Source organism: Scomber scombrus, chromosome 7 (genome assembly GCF_963691925.1).
Source record: "Scomber scombrus chromosome 7, fScoSco1.1, whole genome shotgun sequence".
Classification (NCBI taxonomy): Eukaryota; Metazoa; Chordata; class Actinopteri; order Scombriformes; family Scombridae; genus Scomber; species Scomber scombrus.
In genome coordinates this window covers 18,104,783-18,122,666 of record NC_084976.1, presented here as the reverse complement: position 1 = coordinate 18,122,666, position 17,884 = coordinate 18,104,783, and the positions used below count along the sequence as shown (strand labels likewise).

Sequence of the window (17,884 nt, the reverse complement as noted above, 5' to 3'; positions counted from 1 at the left end):
ATATTAAGACAAAATTATTATAAAACAGAACCATTCTGAGATTACCATTGGCTGTGTAATTAATGTGAGCCAATATACTATAATGTGCTGATCTATGGGTGAGATTAATGTTAACACCCCAAAGATCTGGAGTACACACACATGCGCACAGCTCTCAAGCCCTAAGGTGTGGACACATTTCCATCTGCTGATCCTTCAGAGCATTGCAATGGAAAATCTCTTTCCAGCCATTGCTTCTGCTTAAGTGTGATCCAGAGCTTGGCCATGAATAAAGAGTTTAATTTAGGTCTTGAAAACAGCTCAACATCAGCTCTGACACATTATCTATAATCCCCTAAAATATTTCAGAACCCCTGTATTATTTAGACACCTCGACCACCAGGTGAAGGAAGTCTTCCTCTGGAGTAAGAAGCACATAATAAATACTGTGTGACTCTGATGAAAAGAAACTGCCTCAAACATTGCTGCACTGAAACATTGCTACTTATTTTTTTATTCTTCTTCAAACTTTCCAAATAGCATTGGTAAAAAAGAGCATATTCTTTAGCAATTTAATTAAAATATCAGGAAAAAATATATAGAAAAGCCACTGTAGATGATTTACAAAATATATACATTAAACCTATACATATACATACACACACAGACATATACAGGTATACAGCATACACACAATCTTCCATATTTGCATACAGTGGGGTCCAAAGGTCTCAGTCCCCTATCAGGAACTGTACATTTTAATGATAAAAAAACACCTGATTTGCTATATTATGTTGTACATGTGTAATTTATATTGAACTTTAGGGCTGCAATTTCTACAGAACACTGTCAGCTTGCATGTGCAGTTAATGGAAACAGTGAACACAGATATTGAGGAATTCTGACTTTTCTTACTTTTACTGCATGAATAAAATATATATATATATATTTCTAAAATAAACAAACAAAAACCCTCAGACTGAAAAAGTTTTTTATATATATATATATATATACATACACACATATATATACATATATATACACATATATATACATATATATACACATATATATACATATATATACACATATATATACATATATACACACATATATATACATATATACACATATATATACATATATACACATATATATACACATATATACACATATATATACACATATATATACATATATATACACATATATATACATATATATACACATATATATACATATATATACACATATATATACATATATACACATATATATACATATATATACACATATATATACATATATATACACATATATATACATATATACACATATATATACACATATATATACATATATACATATATACACATATATACACATATATATACACATATATATACATATACATACACATATATATACATATATACATATACATACATATACACACACATATATATACACATATATATACACATATATATACACATATATATACACACATATATATATACACATATATATACACATATATATACACATATATATACACATATATATACACATATATATATACACATATATATATATACACATATATATACACATATATACATATATATATACACATATATACACATATACATATATATACATACACACATATATATACATATATACACATATATATACACATATATACATATATACATATATATACACACACACATATATACACACACATACGTACACATATAAAAACATTTTGTCATAGCTTTGAGTTTGCTTTTCGACTCAGGCTTTTGGATCCCACTGAACATCTGTGTGTTCATGTATTTGTATATACCTGATGTATATATTGCATCATTCATCTACATGTTACCAAATTAAGAACACACAAAAAAATCTCCTTAGACAACAAAAACTGTTCGCACCTAATGGTCCTCAGGACCTGGCCATGCATCAGCACCTGAAAGCCTTTTTGCCACAAATGTGGCATCAAGATGTAAAAAAAAACAGTATGCAGGCAGGACAAGTGATTCTTACCAGGACTTTCTAGCATGGCCAGCTACTGATTACCTCATTGACAGAGGTGAAGAAAAAAGGAGAGATACTCAAAAAAATACAGAAGCAATCAGAACAGAAATGTATTTGTGACATCAGTAATTCTATATAAAAGCACAGAGATTATGGGACTGATCAAAGGGACAAGCTGACCCATGCTGTTCTAATGGTGACCATGGAAACAACAGGTGGATGGATGGATAGACAGCTGAGGGTGTACAGAAACTTTAAATTTCACAAGCTGGTTTAAATCAGAGAGGGTCCTGAAAGAAGAATAGGTATAGAAGCCGAAGTCTCAAATGTTGGAGAGTGAGTATTTGTTTAGTCACAGCAAAAGTTGACATTGATGTTCTTTTTTTGTACACTTTAAGCTAGGACTGTACGGAGCAACAACTAATTTACAGGATTACTCATGACATCTAACTAGGTTGAGTGCAATTTCCAAAAATCAAAATTTGTGCTGAGAGCGTTCCATTTGTTCTGCTCACTGCTTGTAATTTCAGGCAGCAGAACACAGAGCAGAAAAAAATTATAAGCACTATATGACAGAAGATTTAAGCTCTAAAAGAACTTAATTACAAACACTGCTACACTGGCAGGTCATATTAGGTTGAATGCAAATTAACAGCAAAATGAAAAACCGAACAGTATTTTAGAGAGATTGAATCATCTGGGTCCAAAATACAAGTGCAACAGTCAAAGAACCTGCATAAAAGTATTTAACATTTCAAGTGCAGCATTCTTGAAATACAGGCAGCGTATGCCAGAACAGAAATAAACAGTATAAAGGATGCTGACAAATACAGTGATTGTCTTACAAGCTAATACAATCCAGTTCTGTAGCAGTGTTTGCCATGGTGATTTACTGACTGCATACTAATTCTTCATGTACTGTTTACATCACTTTGTACACCCCCTGAAACTCCTTCTAGTTCTGTTTGACCCCATTCATCCTTCAGGCTTGTCCTTGCTCTCTGCTCACCCTTCTCTTCCCCCTCTCACTTGAAATGTCCCTTTCCATCACTCTTCCTCTGCAGCCTTTAACCATGTTTCATCAGAACATACAGTTGTGGCCGTTTGTCTTTTTCTTTCTTCACATTGACCCTTTCGATCTGTCCCTGCCTTGTGCTTATCTCCCTCTGCATATTCTGCATTTATATTACCATCTTGATAATGCAACTCGTATCACCCTAAGCCTCATCTTGCTTGTACTCCACTGTGCCTCCGTTTCTACTGCTGCTGTATACCACAGGGAAACTTGCTCCATTGTTGCCTGTTCCTTCCCCTTCCTCAAAGCTCTTCTCCTCCAGTGGTTTGCCGATCCAGGCTCCATAACCATGGACACTGAGTGCTCGGAAGAACTGTTGCTTGGCTAGCTGGAAGGACATGGCAGACATCTTGGCCTGAGCGTAGGAACGCAGGGAGAGGAGGTCAGTGCGGCCGCATCGCTGGCACAGAGAGTGGAACAGACCGAATAGGTTGGACTTGGACACGCGGGACACGGCCAGTTTGTTCCTGGAGGGAAAACATTTAGAGGGCTCTTTAGTTGAGAGGAGACAGTACTGGAAAACACTGTAGTTTATCTGGCATGCTGGCATGACACAGTTTCTTCTCTTATGTCTTGCCTGTTAGTTTACTTCGTTGCCTGCTGCTCACTGTTTTAGTGTATTAAAATTAAATTAAGCCATGCCAGCAGCATGCTCAAGGGACGGCAATGCTGATCTGTTGGTTTTTCGGTGCACCACTTTGGTTCAGACTGAAATATCCCAACAACCATTAAATGGATTACTATGAAATTTTGTGCAAACTTTCGTGGTCTACAGAGGATGAATCCTAATGACTTTGGTATACCCACACTCTAAAAAATGGCTGTGAAATCCACAGTAATTTGTTGTGTTTCAGTTAAATACTGAGAATGTTTTCTACAGTATAGCACTGCATTAGACCTAATAACAAAGTAATGAAAATAATACTGTAGAAAATCACAGTAATAATCACACAACTGTAGATACTATTCATATTACTGCAAAAACCATTATGTTACTGTAAAAAAATCACATTCAAAATTACAGTACTGTAGAAAATCATAGTAATTCATACCACTGCAGAAATTATTATATCACTGTCGGTAAGGTAGTAGCTTACCCTTTTGATAATTTGAAGATTGCTTTGTAATACTTTCAAATAAAAAAAATGCAAATTCAATTTAAACATTAGTCTGAAATAATGATTTCCTTCATATGAATTCAAATCCTTCAATATGGCCTTGTTTTCATTTACATTACAGATGACTAATAGTATTAACGTTTGATTCACAACGTTTACTAGGCTGGCCCACCAAGGAGGTTATGACTCAGGAGAATTCACTGTGGTATTTGAATATACAGAGCCTTGACTTTACTTATACAATCAACAAAGTATCACATTCAGCATATTATGAGACGAAATCTGTCTGTTTCCAATCACAGATTCCACATCTGACACATTGTAGAGGACCAAATGTAACTGCATAAAAAAATATTATGCACTAAAACAAGATTTTATATATGTTATACTAATTATTTAAAGAAAACTGTTTGTTCCCAATCAAACTAATTCCTTTTAGCTAAGGCACAGCCTCACAGAGCAACTGGAATGGATGTACAGTCTTAGCTCTGGTATTGAATACAATAGAGAATTCAGATTATCCTTAATAAACTCTGCCAAGGGTTTTCAGTTTAATTTGCGCATCTAATTCCAGATTAGTACTTCAAATTATCTTTCTGAGAACAAATTCCAGGAATGTATTTTCACAATGATATGGTGTTTGATCAATGGCACTATGATCAATAACTCACAGGTGAAAAAACAAGATCAAATATCTGGAAAGCATTTTAGAGGCATATTGGGCTACTGGGTAAATCAATCTAAATATTAAATTTCTGCTGAGGCAAAGGAATGACTTGAAGTTGACAGAGGAACAAGGCTATATCTAACCACTGGAGAATAAACAATCAATCTAAAGTATTAACAATGTGTGTTTCTATCAGGAGCGACAGGATTTAGTTTGGTTACATACCCATCAAGTTTGCCTTTGGTCCCATCAAGCACCTCTACACTGTGCTGGTCTGGAAAGCTCCAGTTCACACTGGATTCCTTGGTCTTGCCCGTGTGACGTGTGGAGTCGTACACACTCACCCTGCCCACCTACCGTCCAGCCAGGTGGTGTGGGTAAAGAGAGGGGACAGAGAGCATATTGTGTTCAATCAGGCTAATTTAGCCCTGCAATGTGAGTCAGCAATTCCAAACAGAGCGTGTTAAACTAGTTGTGTAATGCATGTTTCAGTGTGATGACTGTGACACGCTGTGTGTCGATTAATTATGGTAGTTTCAACAAATGTCATTGATGTGTAAATGACAACCATGAAAGTGTTGAAAAACTGGTCAAAAAATCGGAATGTGCTAAAAGGAACATAACTGCCTGCTACTGTTTTTCTCAGGCATTTTGCCCCGTGGTGTGACTGTGACCTATCCAGTTTCTGCTAATTGATGGATGAGCCAAATTTAGAGAAGATGAACAATGCAGAAACACTTATACAGGCACAGATAGAAGTGTTGGCAGCTTAATTGATGCATTTAGTGAGAATGACCTCAGTATGTCAGATTAATTGCCCAAAAGTTGTGTGTTTACCTCAGGGTGGTTTAACATAAAGGGAGGAGGGAGACTTTGGGAGAATCCTTCACCATCTCTGGCCAGCCGACAGCAAACCGCACGTGTCAGATGACCGTGGCTGTACAGATAGCCTGACAGATCACAACAGCAAACACAGGTTGTAAAACAGACATTTGAGATGAGAAGTGACATAAAATGGGGAATTTATCAAATTTCAATGAAAAAGTTAACTTTCACAATGTCTGTCACATCAACTGTTCTTCAACTGGCTTCACTTTATTATATATCTCAGTGCAACAGAATGTCTTACCAAGCGTGATGGACTTCAGGTAGATGGGATGCAGGAAATGAGTGAGGAGTGCCCCCTGCAGGCCCAACACATTCCAGCGAAGGATCTTATCACTACAGCTCATGGTTCGCAGCCTCTCGCCATGCTGGATGCCATCCCAGGTGGGAACAATTGCACTCGACTCCACTGGGATGGTGCCCTCGCCTGACACACACACACACACACACACACACACACACACACACACACACACACACACACACACACACACACACACACACACACACACACACACACACACACACACACACACACACACACACACACACACACACACACACACACACACACACACACACACACACACACACAGGTCACAGGTCACAGGTCACAGGTCACAGGTCTTGCAAGAGACCAGGCAGTGGAATCATTTACTTCTTGCATGTACTGATGACAACGAAAGATGCGTGAGTGTCATCTCTCACCGTTCTCTACTTTGGTGCGGAGCTTTCCCTGCTTAGCATTCTCAAACAGAGGCTGGTGGCCCTCCACTTCATCCCCCGTCTCACTGCATGACTTATCAAACAGAGCACCGTCACCGCATGGCGCCGTGCTTTGGATAAGAGAACAAGAAGACAAGTAAGACACTGACATGAAACCAAAGTGACAAAAGAAGAATATTGATCCACACATTGATGTACATGACGGGTAGGACGGGAGTGAAAGACGAGAGTGTGTGGAGAGGTGAACGAGGAGAAAGAAAACATCTGATACTCCCACCTGATGTAAAGGTGAAAGGTGATGTCAGATTTGATCCGCAGTTTGGTTTTTTCAGCTGGCTCAAATATACTGTCTTCTGCACCATCATAGTGCTTGAGGAGCTCACTGTACAGAAACCTGAGAGGCAAGAAGTCGGTGAGTTAGACTTATAAATAATGCCCTGCGGACTGGGTCTGAGAGGAGAGCTGGGTATATTTAGAACTGGGAGAGAAACATTGATAAAAGAGCAAGATCTATTTCTACCGAACAAATCCTCTTCTGGAGATGATTTCAGCATGGCAATCATTAACAGTGTCCCCTTTAAGGCTCAGCTCCTCCCCTTTAACACAGCGATTCCCTGACAGAAAAAGAAAAAATATTCAATGTCAAAGAACACAACAATGCATCGCCTCTCGGTTCTGCAGTGACCTAGTTCTTTTTTAGCTTTCTGACAGAGCACGCCTCTGAGCACAGAAATCTATAAAACTTCTTATTTTCATATGCTGCCAAACAATTCTTAATGCTTATACTTCTTAAGATACATGCCCATAGTAATGGAAATACCAGTTCCCAGGCTGACAACAGTCCCCAGGCCCTCCCCCCTCCTCATGATGATGGTGGCCAGGATCTTGCGTCCCAGAAGACTGTGCTGGATACGAGTTGTCAGGGCGTTGAAACGCTGGTGACTCAACATTGCTATCTGGTCATGCAAGGTGCTGCCACTCACTGGAAGCTGGGGAGAGGGATGTACACAGGACAGGACAGGCAAAATAAAGGGGAAAAAAGATTATTTAATATTCAATGTATGTGAAATGAAGTTCATTGTGTAATCGAATTCAAAGTCTCACAAAACTACCCCAGAAAGTAACAGTCTGTGTGTGTTTTAAGGGCTTACACTGAGGCTTCCTCAGCACAGGTAGACTAAGTATATAGTAAACAGGTGCAGCCAAAGAATGTCTAATGTTTGTATATTAAATGTCTGTAGACTGTCAATACAGATTGACCACTTCCTATAGATGCTACAAAGCTAAAACCTTCCAGTGAAGAAAACTAATCGTACTGTGAAGCAGGAAGTTATAGATTTGTCTACTATAGATTGGTTATATTTTAACTGAGGTTGCAGTCTATTCTAAATATTTATGGATAGGCAAGGTAGGCAAAACCTCATTCAATACTTCTACTTCTGTTTTTCTCACAAAATGTTGTACGGCCTTATCCCAGAGAATGCTCTTCTGATGTTGGTAGATATTCAGATTTCATAATAGAAGATGTGAAAAAAGTATAAAGTTGGTACCTCTGCTGGGATAAGCTCCCCAGTACGGGCCGCCCTCTCAGCCTCCCCAATGAGAACCCGTAAAGCTGCATCTGCAGCTTCTTGCTTCCCCTGTTTTTTGTTTGACGCACAGACTGGAGGGAACCAGCGTCCACCCAGTTTGGCCTGGTAGGTGAATCTGAGCAGGACGGACGAAGAGAGAGGCAATCAGAGGAGGACAGAACAGGGATTCCAAACTAACTTAAAGATCCAAGTTATTTTCAATGACTTTCAATGTTTTCATTTGTGAAATTCTGGGACTCAAAATAGGCAACAAGTCAAAATAAATCATCACAGAGGCCTCCAACAATGTTCCACACTTGAGTTATTTTTTCCTCAAATACAAAAAGAACAGATATTTCCAGGAGCAGGGAGACCCTGACAGTAAGATATTTTTATCCAGTGTGTAGATATGCATCTGTGTGTGCCTGAACAGCTCACACATACTTAGGCTCATGTGGTGGCCCAGACTGGCCGACCAGGCGGATCTCAGCAGCAAAGCCCCGAGCTCTGGCATACTCCAGCAGACCCGATACTGCGTTGTTGTTTAGGTGGTTGATAAGGTCCCCAACTCCTGCCTCATGGGCTGCTCGCAACTCATCTGCTGTCAGTGGGGGCAAAGAGGGGCATGTAGTCCCAGAACCAGCAGCATCGCTATCACTGGAAGAGCCCAGGGGCAACTGGGGCTGCAAAAGGGAGAGGTGGGTAGAGTTGCGAAAAGTGGGTAAAAATTGTACCGAGAAAGACACAAAAACACTTCTTTCAACCTGAGTGATCTGTTATTTACTCTTTCAAAGAATAAGTAAATCCCTCTTTTTTTCCTCTAATGAAGACCTTTGGTTATTCTCTACTTCTCATTCCTTACCTTGTTGAGCTGCAGTTTCCCGTCAGCCATTAATTCTTTGACGGCTTCCTCTGCTGCCAGCTGGCGGGCTGCCTTCTTGCTAGGAGCTGAGGCCTCTGCAAACAAACTTTCTCCAACCTTCACCCTGTACATAAACCTGAACATAAGACAAAGAGGATGAAAACGGTGGAAAATGATGGTTTTGAATCTGAGGTTAGAAATGATGTCAGACTTTGGTGAGATACTATTCCAGATGCCTCATTTCTCAAATTTAGATAAAAAGAAAACGCAACAGTGCGAAAGTGAGGACAACACAAGTTTGTACTGTATCTCCCATCCAGCTGCCTGAGGGGATGAATTACAAACAAAGAGTGGTAAAGAGTGGAAGGACACAGTCAGTATTATATCTATGTCAGCTGACATTGAACAGAAATAGCTGATCAACTCCTTCCCAGAAAAGGAAATATGACCACAGAGGAATCTAAGAATGTGGGTTAGGGGAGAACAATATCCAAAAGGACATATTCAGAGGGGGTTTAAGTATACAGTACCTTGGGTCATGTGGTGGGCCTGCTTGGCCTGTGATGATGAATTCGATGGGGTTCCCGCTGCGCTGACTGTACTCCATAAGGACAGACACTGGATTCTTCCCACCAGGCAGAGACCGGGACAGTGGCTGGCGAGGTCCCTCTGCCATCCCCATCCCTTCCACACTACCTGTCCCAAAAATTTCCCCCATGCCTTCAGCTGCCCCCTGATAGACAATGGAGGAGAATGAAAATACGTGTTTTATTGTTGGCTGACTCCGTCACCACAGTTAATGAAACTTAAGTTTACAGTAACTGCTCTGGTGAAATAAACGTAGCTTTACGTATTCACATGTAAAGTACCTGACCAATCCCAGGGGATTGTTTAAGCCTACTGTTATAAACTTTAACTTGAAAATCTTTAAATACTGATAGGGGCTTATTTTCACACATTCAAACAAAAACTTACACTGCTTTCTGTGATGATATCCATCACTTGGTCCATACAGGCAGTATTTCCCTCGTCCCCTGTGCTCGCACCTCCCTGCATCTCTCCAATAAGAATGCGTAGGGTGGCTGCAGCAGCGTCCTTCTTTGCAACCTTCTTACTGGAAGCCTCTGCAACAGGAAAAAGTCTCCCGTTGAGCATCACCTGCATACGGAATCTGACAGAGGGAGAGAAAATATATGAATGAAACAGTGATCTGTCGATAGACGATTCATATAGCAGCTACTGTTTGGATACAAGCAAAGTCATTTTCATTCATTGATTGGTGGCCTCATATGTCTTCATTAAGGCAGATTTATTTTTCAGAGTTTGAATCAATAGTTTTGTCAGCAGGTGCGTCTGCAAGGCACCTGCTGACAAAAAGACACATTATATATTAAAACAACAAGCAGCACTTCACAGATTTCAGTCTTGAATAGCAAACATATGAATTTATCCTTGTATCAATTAAAACTTTACAGTAACAAACAGATCCTGTGACTAACCTTGGGTCGTGGGAGGGTCCCGACTGGTCGAGGAGCAAGAACTCACAGTTCTGGCCCAGATACTGGGCATACTCCATGAGACCACTCACAGGGTTCTTCAGCCTCACTTCCTGTAATTTTGCCCATAGGTTCTGGGAAGGCGGGGCAGCCAGCGATACAGCAACAGTTCCAATGGCATTGTTCTGCTCTGTAGCTACTAGTCTCTCAGCATCTGTCTCTCTGCGAATGGCATTTAGGAATTCTGGGATATCGTCAGTGGCCCACTGTCCTTCACTCGTCTCTTCTTCTTGTTTCGAAGTAAAGGAGGGGGGTTTGACGGTGGACTGAGACTAAAGAGGGAAAAGCAGAGGTTAACAAAATCAAGTTAAAACTCTTAGGCTGGTAACCTTAGATTCATATATTTGGTAAAACAAAAAAAACAGTTCACATTTTCTATGCTTTTTTATCTTAAGAAAAATCTACACTTTTTGAGAAATACCCTTTCTTCTACTTTTGTTTAGGCTTTCTGGTGGCGGGTTAGATGAGAAAGTTGCAACCACTCTCATATCTGGCAAACATGAGGATACATCAACCCTTTAAACTAGCATTAAACTTCAGAACAGTGACAAACAAGCGCCAAAGTGCATTTGATCTTTTGAGTGAATGCTTATATTTTGCTTATTCAGCATATGACTATGACAATTACAGTATCTCTATATATTAGGAATGCATGATATTGGAAAAAACTGACATTGCAATATCTTTTTTTCCTGATATATATTGTGATATGAAAAAATACAGGAAATTCATGAACAGATAAATAATTAAAAATTATATTTTTTATAATTTGGGTACTTTACAAGTCTATCCTCTATCCTCCTCCCAATCTACTTATACCACACATGGTTCAGCCCCCTGCCACATCTTCAGAAATCAGCTTGGACACCTTTGCTTTCGCTTTCATGTATCAAACTGACAGCAGCGTTGACAAGAGGGGAGTGAACAAGCGGAGAGGCATTTGGGGAAAAATAACACATTCCTTAATAAACTTTACAAATGGACTTGTGTGTCACAGTTGTGTTATTCACGTACAATCTAACATTTCTAAAGTATGCTTAATCTGCATGGTGGAAGAGAAACAAGCCTCCAGGTGTGGTTGAAGATCATAAAACGTTCAAACTCAAACAACAAACAGATTTATCTGTGTGCTAATAAGATGTAAGTACAGATTGAGCTGTATACTTCAAGTTGTGTGTGTGTGTGTGTGTGTGTGTGTGTGTGTGTGTGTGTGTGTGTGTGTGTATGTGTGTGTGTGTGTGTGTGTTTCTTACTCTGGTGAAAGGGTGCACTTAATTAATTTATCAAACAGCCAAAACAGAAAGTGCTCATTTTCAAGCTGTGATACCCACCTTTTCACTATGACTTTGCTCTGGCTTCCAACTCTCCTTAAATGGCAGTGGCTCATGGCCTTGTAGTGGTGGTAGTGGTGGTGACGGCAGGAACACGGACCCACCTCCCTTCTCATCTTTAGTGGCTACACCTAACTGGCTCCCCACAGCTGATGTGCTCTGTGAGGCTTTGAGACTCCTCTCCATCATCTCTCTTCGGTGGTTGGAGAGCTCCCAGGTGGGAGGGTTGTGATCACTATTTTTAATGACTTCACCTTGCTTCTCCAGGGCGTAGAGGGTGGGGTTGACATGTTTGGCACTCTTAAGACCCACATTTTTGGCTATGATAAGAGCATTTGCCTCTCCTGAATCCAGGAGGTACCGCAGAATTTGTTCCTTTTGGTCTGTCATTGTAGGAAGCTTAAGTTCGTGGTCAGGGGAGCTGGTAGTGCTGGGATGCTGTTCCTCCTGGTGCTGACCTTTTGCTGGTGACTGGGATTCTTCAGAATCAGATGACTCTGAAGAGGAGCAGTAAGAAGAACTTGAATCTGTGTCAGAGTCGTCTTCTTCTTTAACTTGTCCCCTGTTTTCTGCTGTTTCTGTTTTTAGCTCAACCTTGGCTTCAAGGTTTTGAGGTTGTTCTGAACTGACACACAGATGGGAAGCTGGACCTTGTACTGCAGAGTTTTGAATTTCCTCACCTCTGAGAGATTCTCTGTACAGAGTCCACTCAGGAGGTTGGAGTCCTTGCTTGGAGGCTTCCTGTGAGCGTTCTAAAGCGTAGAGAGCCTTGTTGACTATCTTTTTGGGCAGACGAAGCTTTTTGGCCAACAATTTTGCGGGAATGCTCTCACTTGGCCTCAAAGTAGCCAGAGCCCTGTGTACCTGGTCCTGGATGTCAGGAGTGAGTGTGATGTTCACTTTACTAAAGTTAAAATTCCCTGATCTGCTGGATGTAGAATGTCTGTCAAACCTGTCTCCTCCTCTGTTGGGCCTGTCTCGAAGGGACAAGGTCTGAAAACTGTCACACACAGAGTCAGTTTGGGCACCCCATTGTCGGTTGGAATAATGGATGTAGTTTTTACTTTGTAAGTGGTTTTGATTCAGATGTCGAGGGCCTGGGGTGCCTTGCAGGGGTCCTACACCGGGTGGGCGTGCAAAACTCTGGTCCTGGCTATAACCCCCTCTACCCTTAGGGCTGCTGTTGGGGTTTGAATACCTACTGTACCCTGACTGGGGCGGGTATGAGCAACCAGGCGGCCTGCCAGGTACAACTCCCCCTCCACCCCCTCGCGGACTGGCTCTGAACTGTGGAGCCTCAGAGCTCTGTCCTCTGAGGAACTGCACCTGCTGGTACTGAAAGGAATTAGGAGCAGGACTGGGACTGTGATTCTGATTGTGTGAGGGGTTAGGGGCCACTTTACTGTGGCTTGGTGCGGGTGGAGCAGAGGGGAATAAAGGGGCTGGGTGCTGTATGGGCACTACAGGATGGGCGAGGCTGTCATAGTAATTTGGATATGGGCTCAGCTGTGGACCAGCTCTTGGGAAGAATGAGCCTGGGCCAGATCTGTGGTAATTCTCCTTGGCCTGGGAGTCGGGTGGTGGATGTCTGTGGTAGTGTTCTCTGGGAGGCCCTCCTCTACCTCTGCTCATAGCGCAGGGGTTGAGCGTGAAGGGGGCCCGTGCAGCTGGCTGTGCAGCTTCTGTGTGCGTGTATGTCCTCTAGCAGTAACAGCAGACCCTGATTGAAAGTCGGGGCAGGCCAGATGCAAACTGAGACTACCTGGAATACAAACAAAGGACAATGTAAGGGGAATATTAAAACATAGAAATAAATAACAGTAGGATAACTGGATGGTGGAAAACTGAGAAGCAGCTGGGAGTGTAGAAGAAACTGTCATTCCAGCCAATAAAGCAAGTTCAGGCCCTGCCCTATCCAAGTGTCCTTGGATAAATCGTTGTATCAATACAAACACAGAGGACATAGTTTTTTATGTGATCCTACACTCATCCTCATGAAATGTGGTATACAAGACCTACTGAAGGAACAATGGAATATGTCAGTATTATGAGAAAAAGGGAAAATGTGCAAAGCATAAGCTCTGGTGCTCACACAACACTGTCAACGCTGCTGTGTATATCTTCAGATTATACTCTAGCCAGCCTACAAGGATATTGCAGGGTGACATACTGTCTCTCCCAGTCACACTGAAACTTAATCCCAGGGTAAAAGGGTGATGATTAATAATTCAGACCTTCTTGTGACTATTCTGTTTTATTTCTGGCCTTACAAATTATTGCTGGGTCTAGATCCATAGCGAAGAGGAAAACGAGAAACTTATGCAGACAAAAAGGACAGTTCCAAGGACACAAGAACGAGAGGGCCGCCTGTCAGTGACACGCTGTAGACAGAAACCATGCAGTTTCTAGTTGACAAGGTTTTTGCAGAGGTAAATGAATTCCTCCCTTCAAAAAACACATATGACCAAAACTACTAATTTAGTGGAAACTAAATTAGTAGTCCAGAATTTCACTATCTTTCTATGGTACAACATTGATTCAGCCTCAAGTGTCATATCTGACAACACTCAATAATGTATATATCAGTGAGACTAACAACAAGGAGACACCCAATACTGAGTCAGGTTTCATCCCCTCTGGCCCAGTCAGCATCACTCATCTGTCGCATAGAGCTGAGCAGGCCCGAATGCAGCCACATTAATAGAGAACACCATAGTGTTGGTTCATCAAAGTAATGGGGGCCGACAAGACCAACAGCCCAGGGGCCTAACAAGGCTGGAGCTGACTTATCTTGACCCTGATGCAAGGCAACAGTTGACGGCCAAAATAACAACTCCAGTGTTTTTCATTATGTCCCCCTTCGTTTTCAGCCTGGGCAAGACAATCCACATGTGAAAAGTGATGAATCAACTATTTTGCAGTCATGTCACAACACAGCTAAACACATGTCCACAGTCTGATGTTCAAAGTTACTCCCATCCTTGTTGCTGAGACCTTGTCGCCCCTGAAAGCTGAGCAGTACAGAACGGTACATAATCCCCAAATTGGTAGAAATATTTCCACATTTCCAATGCAACACATCATATAAACTTATAGCACAAGGCCCAGTGAGCTCACGGAGTATTGTGGATCTCACCTAGTTAAAGTGAAAGTGGCGACGGTGGGAAAAACAGTGAGACGTTTTGACGTTGCTGCTCCTGCAGCTTTCTAGAATGAGACGAAAAGACTGATGAAAAATAAACAAGGCACAAGTCGCAGAGTAAGAACATAGAGTTAGCGGTTGTATACTGGAAATCGCGACTGGTTTGCAAAAAAATAAAATAAAATAAAAAAGTTTTCCTAGGCGCAGGGTCTTCCGTTTTGGATGAGGCAGGTCCTGTCTGTGTGTCCGCAGCCTTAACAGTGCAAAACACTACTGATGTCGCTCGCTTATAAATGCTGTATGCAGTGCTGGGAAACAAAACTGTTAACTAATAGCACGAAAGTTAAGGGGAAAATCCACAGTCTGTCTAATGTGAGTTAGTAAGGAAACAAATATTAACTTTCGATTTCTTTTCTGTAGAAAGGATAAGTTTCAATTTGAGTCACGTGACCCGAGGAGACACACCTACCGAGGGCATACAGATGCACACGTGGGTCTGTACCATAGACTGTATATATGGTCTGTACTCTGTAATGTCTAAAAAGATATATTATAAAACGTAAGCTCTGCTGTGGCTTTCCCATTCACTTCCATGTTTAAAGAGGTCGCTCTCAAACAATCAATGTGCCTGTTCTCCTGTGGTGCAACAAGGACACCCTCCCTTTGGATACACGCTGAGGCAGAGGAGACATCACATGCTCAGATCAGATTCTCACATTAAAAATAAAACGAGGAAAGGAGAATTATAGTAATGTAATACATTTTGAGAGATACAAATATCAAAGGGAATTGAGATCTTGTAACATGATTGTGGTAGGATGGAAATATAACATAAGAGTACTATAAGGTGAAGGTCACTATTAAACACTATGAAACACGTGTTGTGCCTAAAGGGACATCAGAGTCCATTTTCACCTTAAACAACGCTGGATTCCCTCATAAAACTAGTTTATGTTAGAAAGCACCCAAAGCAGTACAGCAGGGGGCGTGTACTAACACAGAGAGATAGGACTAAATCAAAGTGAAACTTTAGTTAAGAGTAAGTCGCTTCCCACCACAACATTTCAGCAGAATTATTATCAGAGTTCACATCAAGATATAGTTAATTTATTTAAATCGTGTCTATGCTCCACTTCATTACATTAAGTAAGTGTACATGGAATAACAAAGTAACAGATATACAAGATAATATTACAGAAGTTATTTAGCCATGTAGATTTGGGGGGATATAAAACACAGCCTAAACACGTTTCCACGTGTGTGTTTGTCATCGGTATTAAACTGGACTCAAAAACCATCATATTTGAACTAGAGCTCAAAGAAGCAGCACATTTCACCACCTTCAATGTTGCCATCTGCTGTGTTGTTGTGCATGTGACAACAAAACCTACTGATCTTGATCTCTTGAATAAAAAAACACAAAGAGACACTCACAAAAACTCTTGTGAAAACCATTTACCATTTCTCGTAAAAGTTGCATCTCGGTTTTTTTAGGTTATGAATCAACCTCAAGGATTCAAGGATTTTTATTGTCATTCTAGCCATTTCCACAATAGACATAATGAGTCACACAGTAAACAAATGAAATATAGTAAGAGATAAAGTAAGCAGTGCAGTGTACTGTGACCAAAACATCTCACAGAGCTTAACCTACATTTATCATTTGGGTTAATGTCACTCGAAAGAAGTGGAGAAACTCTACCAAGCTAAATAAGATGCAAGATTTTAGGAGGGGGAGACTGGTAGATGTAATCTTCCTCAGACTTTAAGAAAATACAACAGGCAATCGGCTATTTCAACGACACACATTGATGCAGCGTGTGTGCTAATGGTGTAACTTGAACAGCCAAAGATCAATAATTATCACGTTAATGTTATTGAGACCATATTTATTAAACCACTGTGTGCTTGCAATGTGCTTTAATGTATACATTTATTATGATACAGCCATATTAAAGCAGCCAGGTGAACATTCCTCTGCTAACGTTAGCTAGCCTGGTTCACCGCACTGGCACTGCACCATTTCTAACTACCGCCTGCAGCACACACAATTTTTAAGCAAATTTACTGCCTCTGTCACCGTAAAACACCTAAACTACTCCGCCCCCCAAACAAGTAACACATGATTTAAAGAACCCGAAATCGAGCGAGCGGATTACCTTGGCGTTACCTCGCAGTGTGTCGCCTCTGTTGTGGCTGTACAATTTATAATTTATTAAAGCAACGATAGAAACAATCAAAGAACTGCTGCGCGAAGAAGTGACGCATTAATGAGTCGACACAGACACAAACAGTTTGAATGTCGCCTTTGGATGACGTCAACACGGCGGCAAGGTTCGGATATTTTTTCACGTTTCCTTCTCAGGTTTTTTGTGGCTCATTAGGGTTGGATTTTAAGATGGTTAGTGCCAGCGGTGGAAAGTAACTCAGCACTATACAATTTTGAAGTACAGAATACAATGCCTCTATTGTCATTGCATGTTAACATACAACCAGAGTTGGGAAAGTTATTTTGGAAATGTAATAGGTTACACATGACTAGATAATCTATTTAACATGTAATAAAAAATGTAACAATTTAAATTGCTTGATCAAATTAATGTATATTATTGCATTTCATAAATCTTTGATCATTTTTCTAATTTTCTAACTAATGTTTTCAACTGTTGGGGTAAGTGTACCCATTAAATCCACCAAAGTCTAAGTTCAGGAGTTTTTCATCGAAACTGATGATTTATAAGGGAGATCATTTCTTATAAAGCAAGATTTATCTCTCATTTGAAAATGTATTCATTAGTTTATGTAGATGATAGATAAGATATTTTATGAAAAAAGTCAAAAGTCTGGCATGGGATTAATTGGTACTGTGACACAGCCCATGTGTGCTCCAGAAAAGGTCCATGTCATGATTTATTTACAAAATTTAAAA

General features: G+C 40.5%; 1 protein-coding gene across 2 annotated transcripts; it reads right to left on the bottom strand.

The window, feature by feature from the left end:
- Positions 1–1,696: 1,696 nt before the first annotated feature.
- adar (adenosine deaminase RNA specific) lies at positions 1,697–17,215 on the bottom strand. Of its 2 annotated transcripts, none has more exons than XM_062422613.1 (16): positions 17,115–17,215; positions 11,814–13,575; positions 10,426–10,754; positions 9,902–10,097; positions 9,457–9,659; positions 8,927–9,062; positions 8,509–8,747; positions 8,044–8,200; positions 7,314–7,482; positions 7,014–7,107; positions 6,771–6,887; positions 6,476–6,603; positions 6,012–6,194; positions 5,720–5,832; positions 5,108–5,235; positions 1,697–3,564 (listed from the first exon to the last, which is right to left on the bottom strand). In XM_062422613.1, the coding sequence occupies exons 2-16, from the start codon at positions 13,443–13,445 to the stop codon at positions 3,240–3,242; spliced, it is 4,149 nt and encodes a 1,382-aa protein (XP_062278597.1). In that variant the 5' UTR covers positions 13,446–13,575; positions 17,115–17,215; the 3' UTR covers positions 1,697–3,239. The 2 variants fall into 2 exon arrangements, with proteins under 2 accessions (XP_062278597.1, XP_062278596.1); XM_062422612.1 differs by lacking the exon at positions 17,115–17,215 and adding an exon at positions 14,950–15,254.
- Positions 17,216–17,884: the final 669 nt, after the last annotated feature.

What these genes read in the sequence shown, in the direction of transcription:
- adar (XM_062422613.1), bottom strand. Translation starts at nt 13,445, where the DNA reads ATGAGCAGAGGTAGAGGAGGGCCTCCCAGAGAACACTACCACAGACAT. An exon ending in GGACCCTCCCACGACCCAAG is followed by an intron (nt 10,098 to 10,425) that starts GTTAGTCACAGG and finishes TCCCTCTGTCAG; the next exon opens with ATTCCGTATGCAGGTGATGC. An exon ending in GGGAGCTTATCCCAGCAGAG is followed by an intron (nt 7,483 to 8,043) that starts GTACCAACTTTA and finishes CCCTCTCCCCAG; the next exon opens with CTTCCAGTGAGTGGCAGCAC.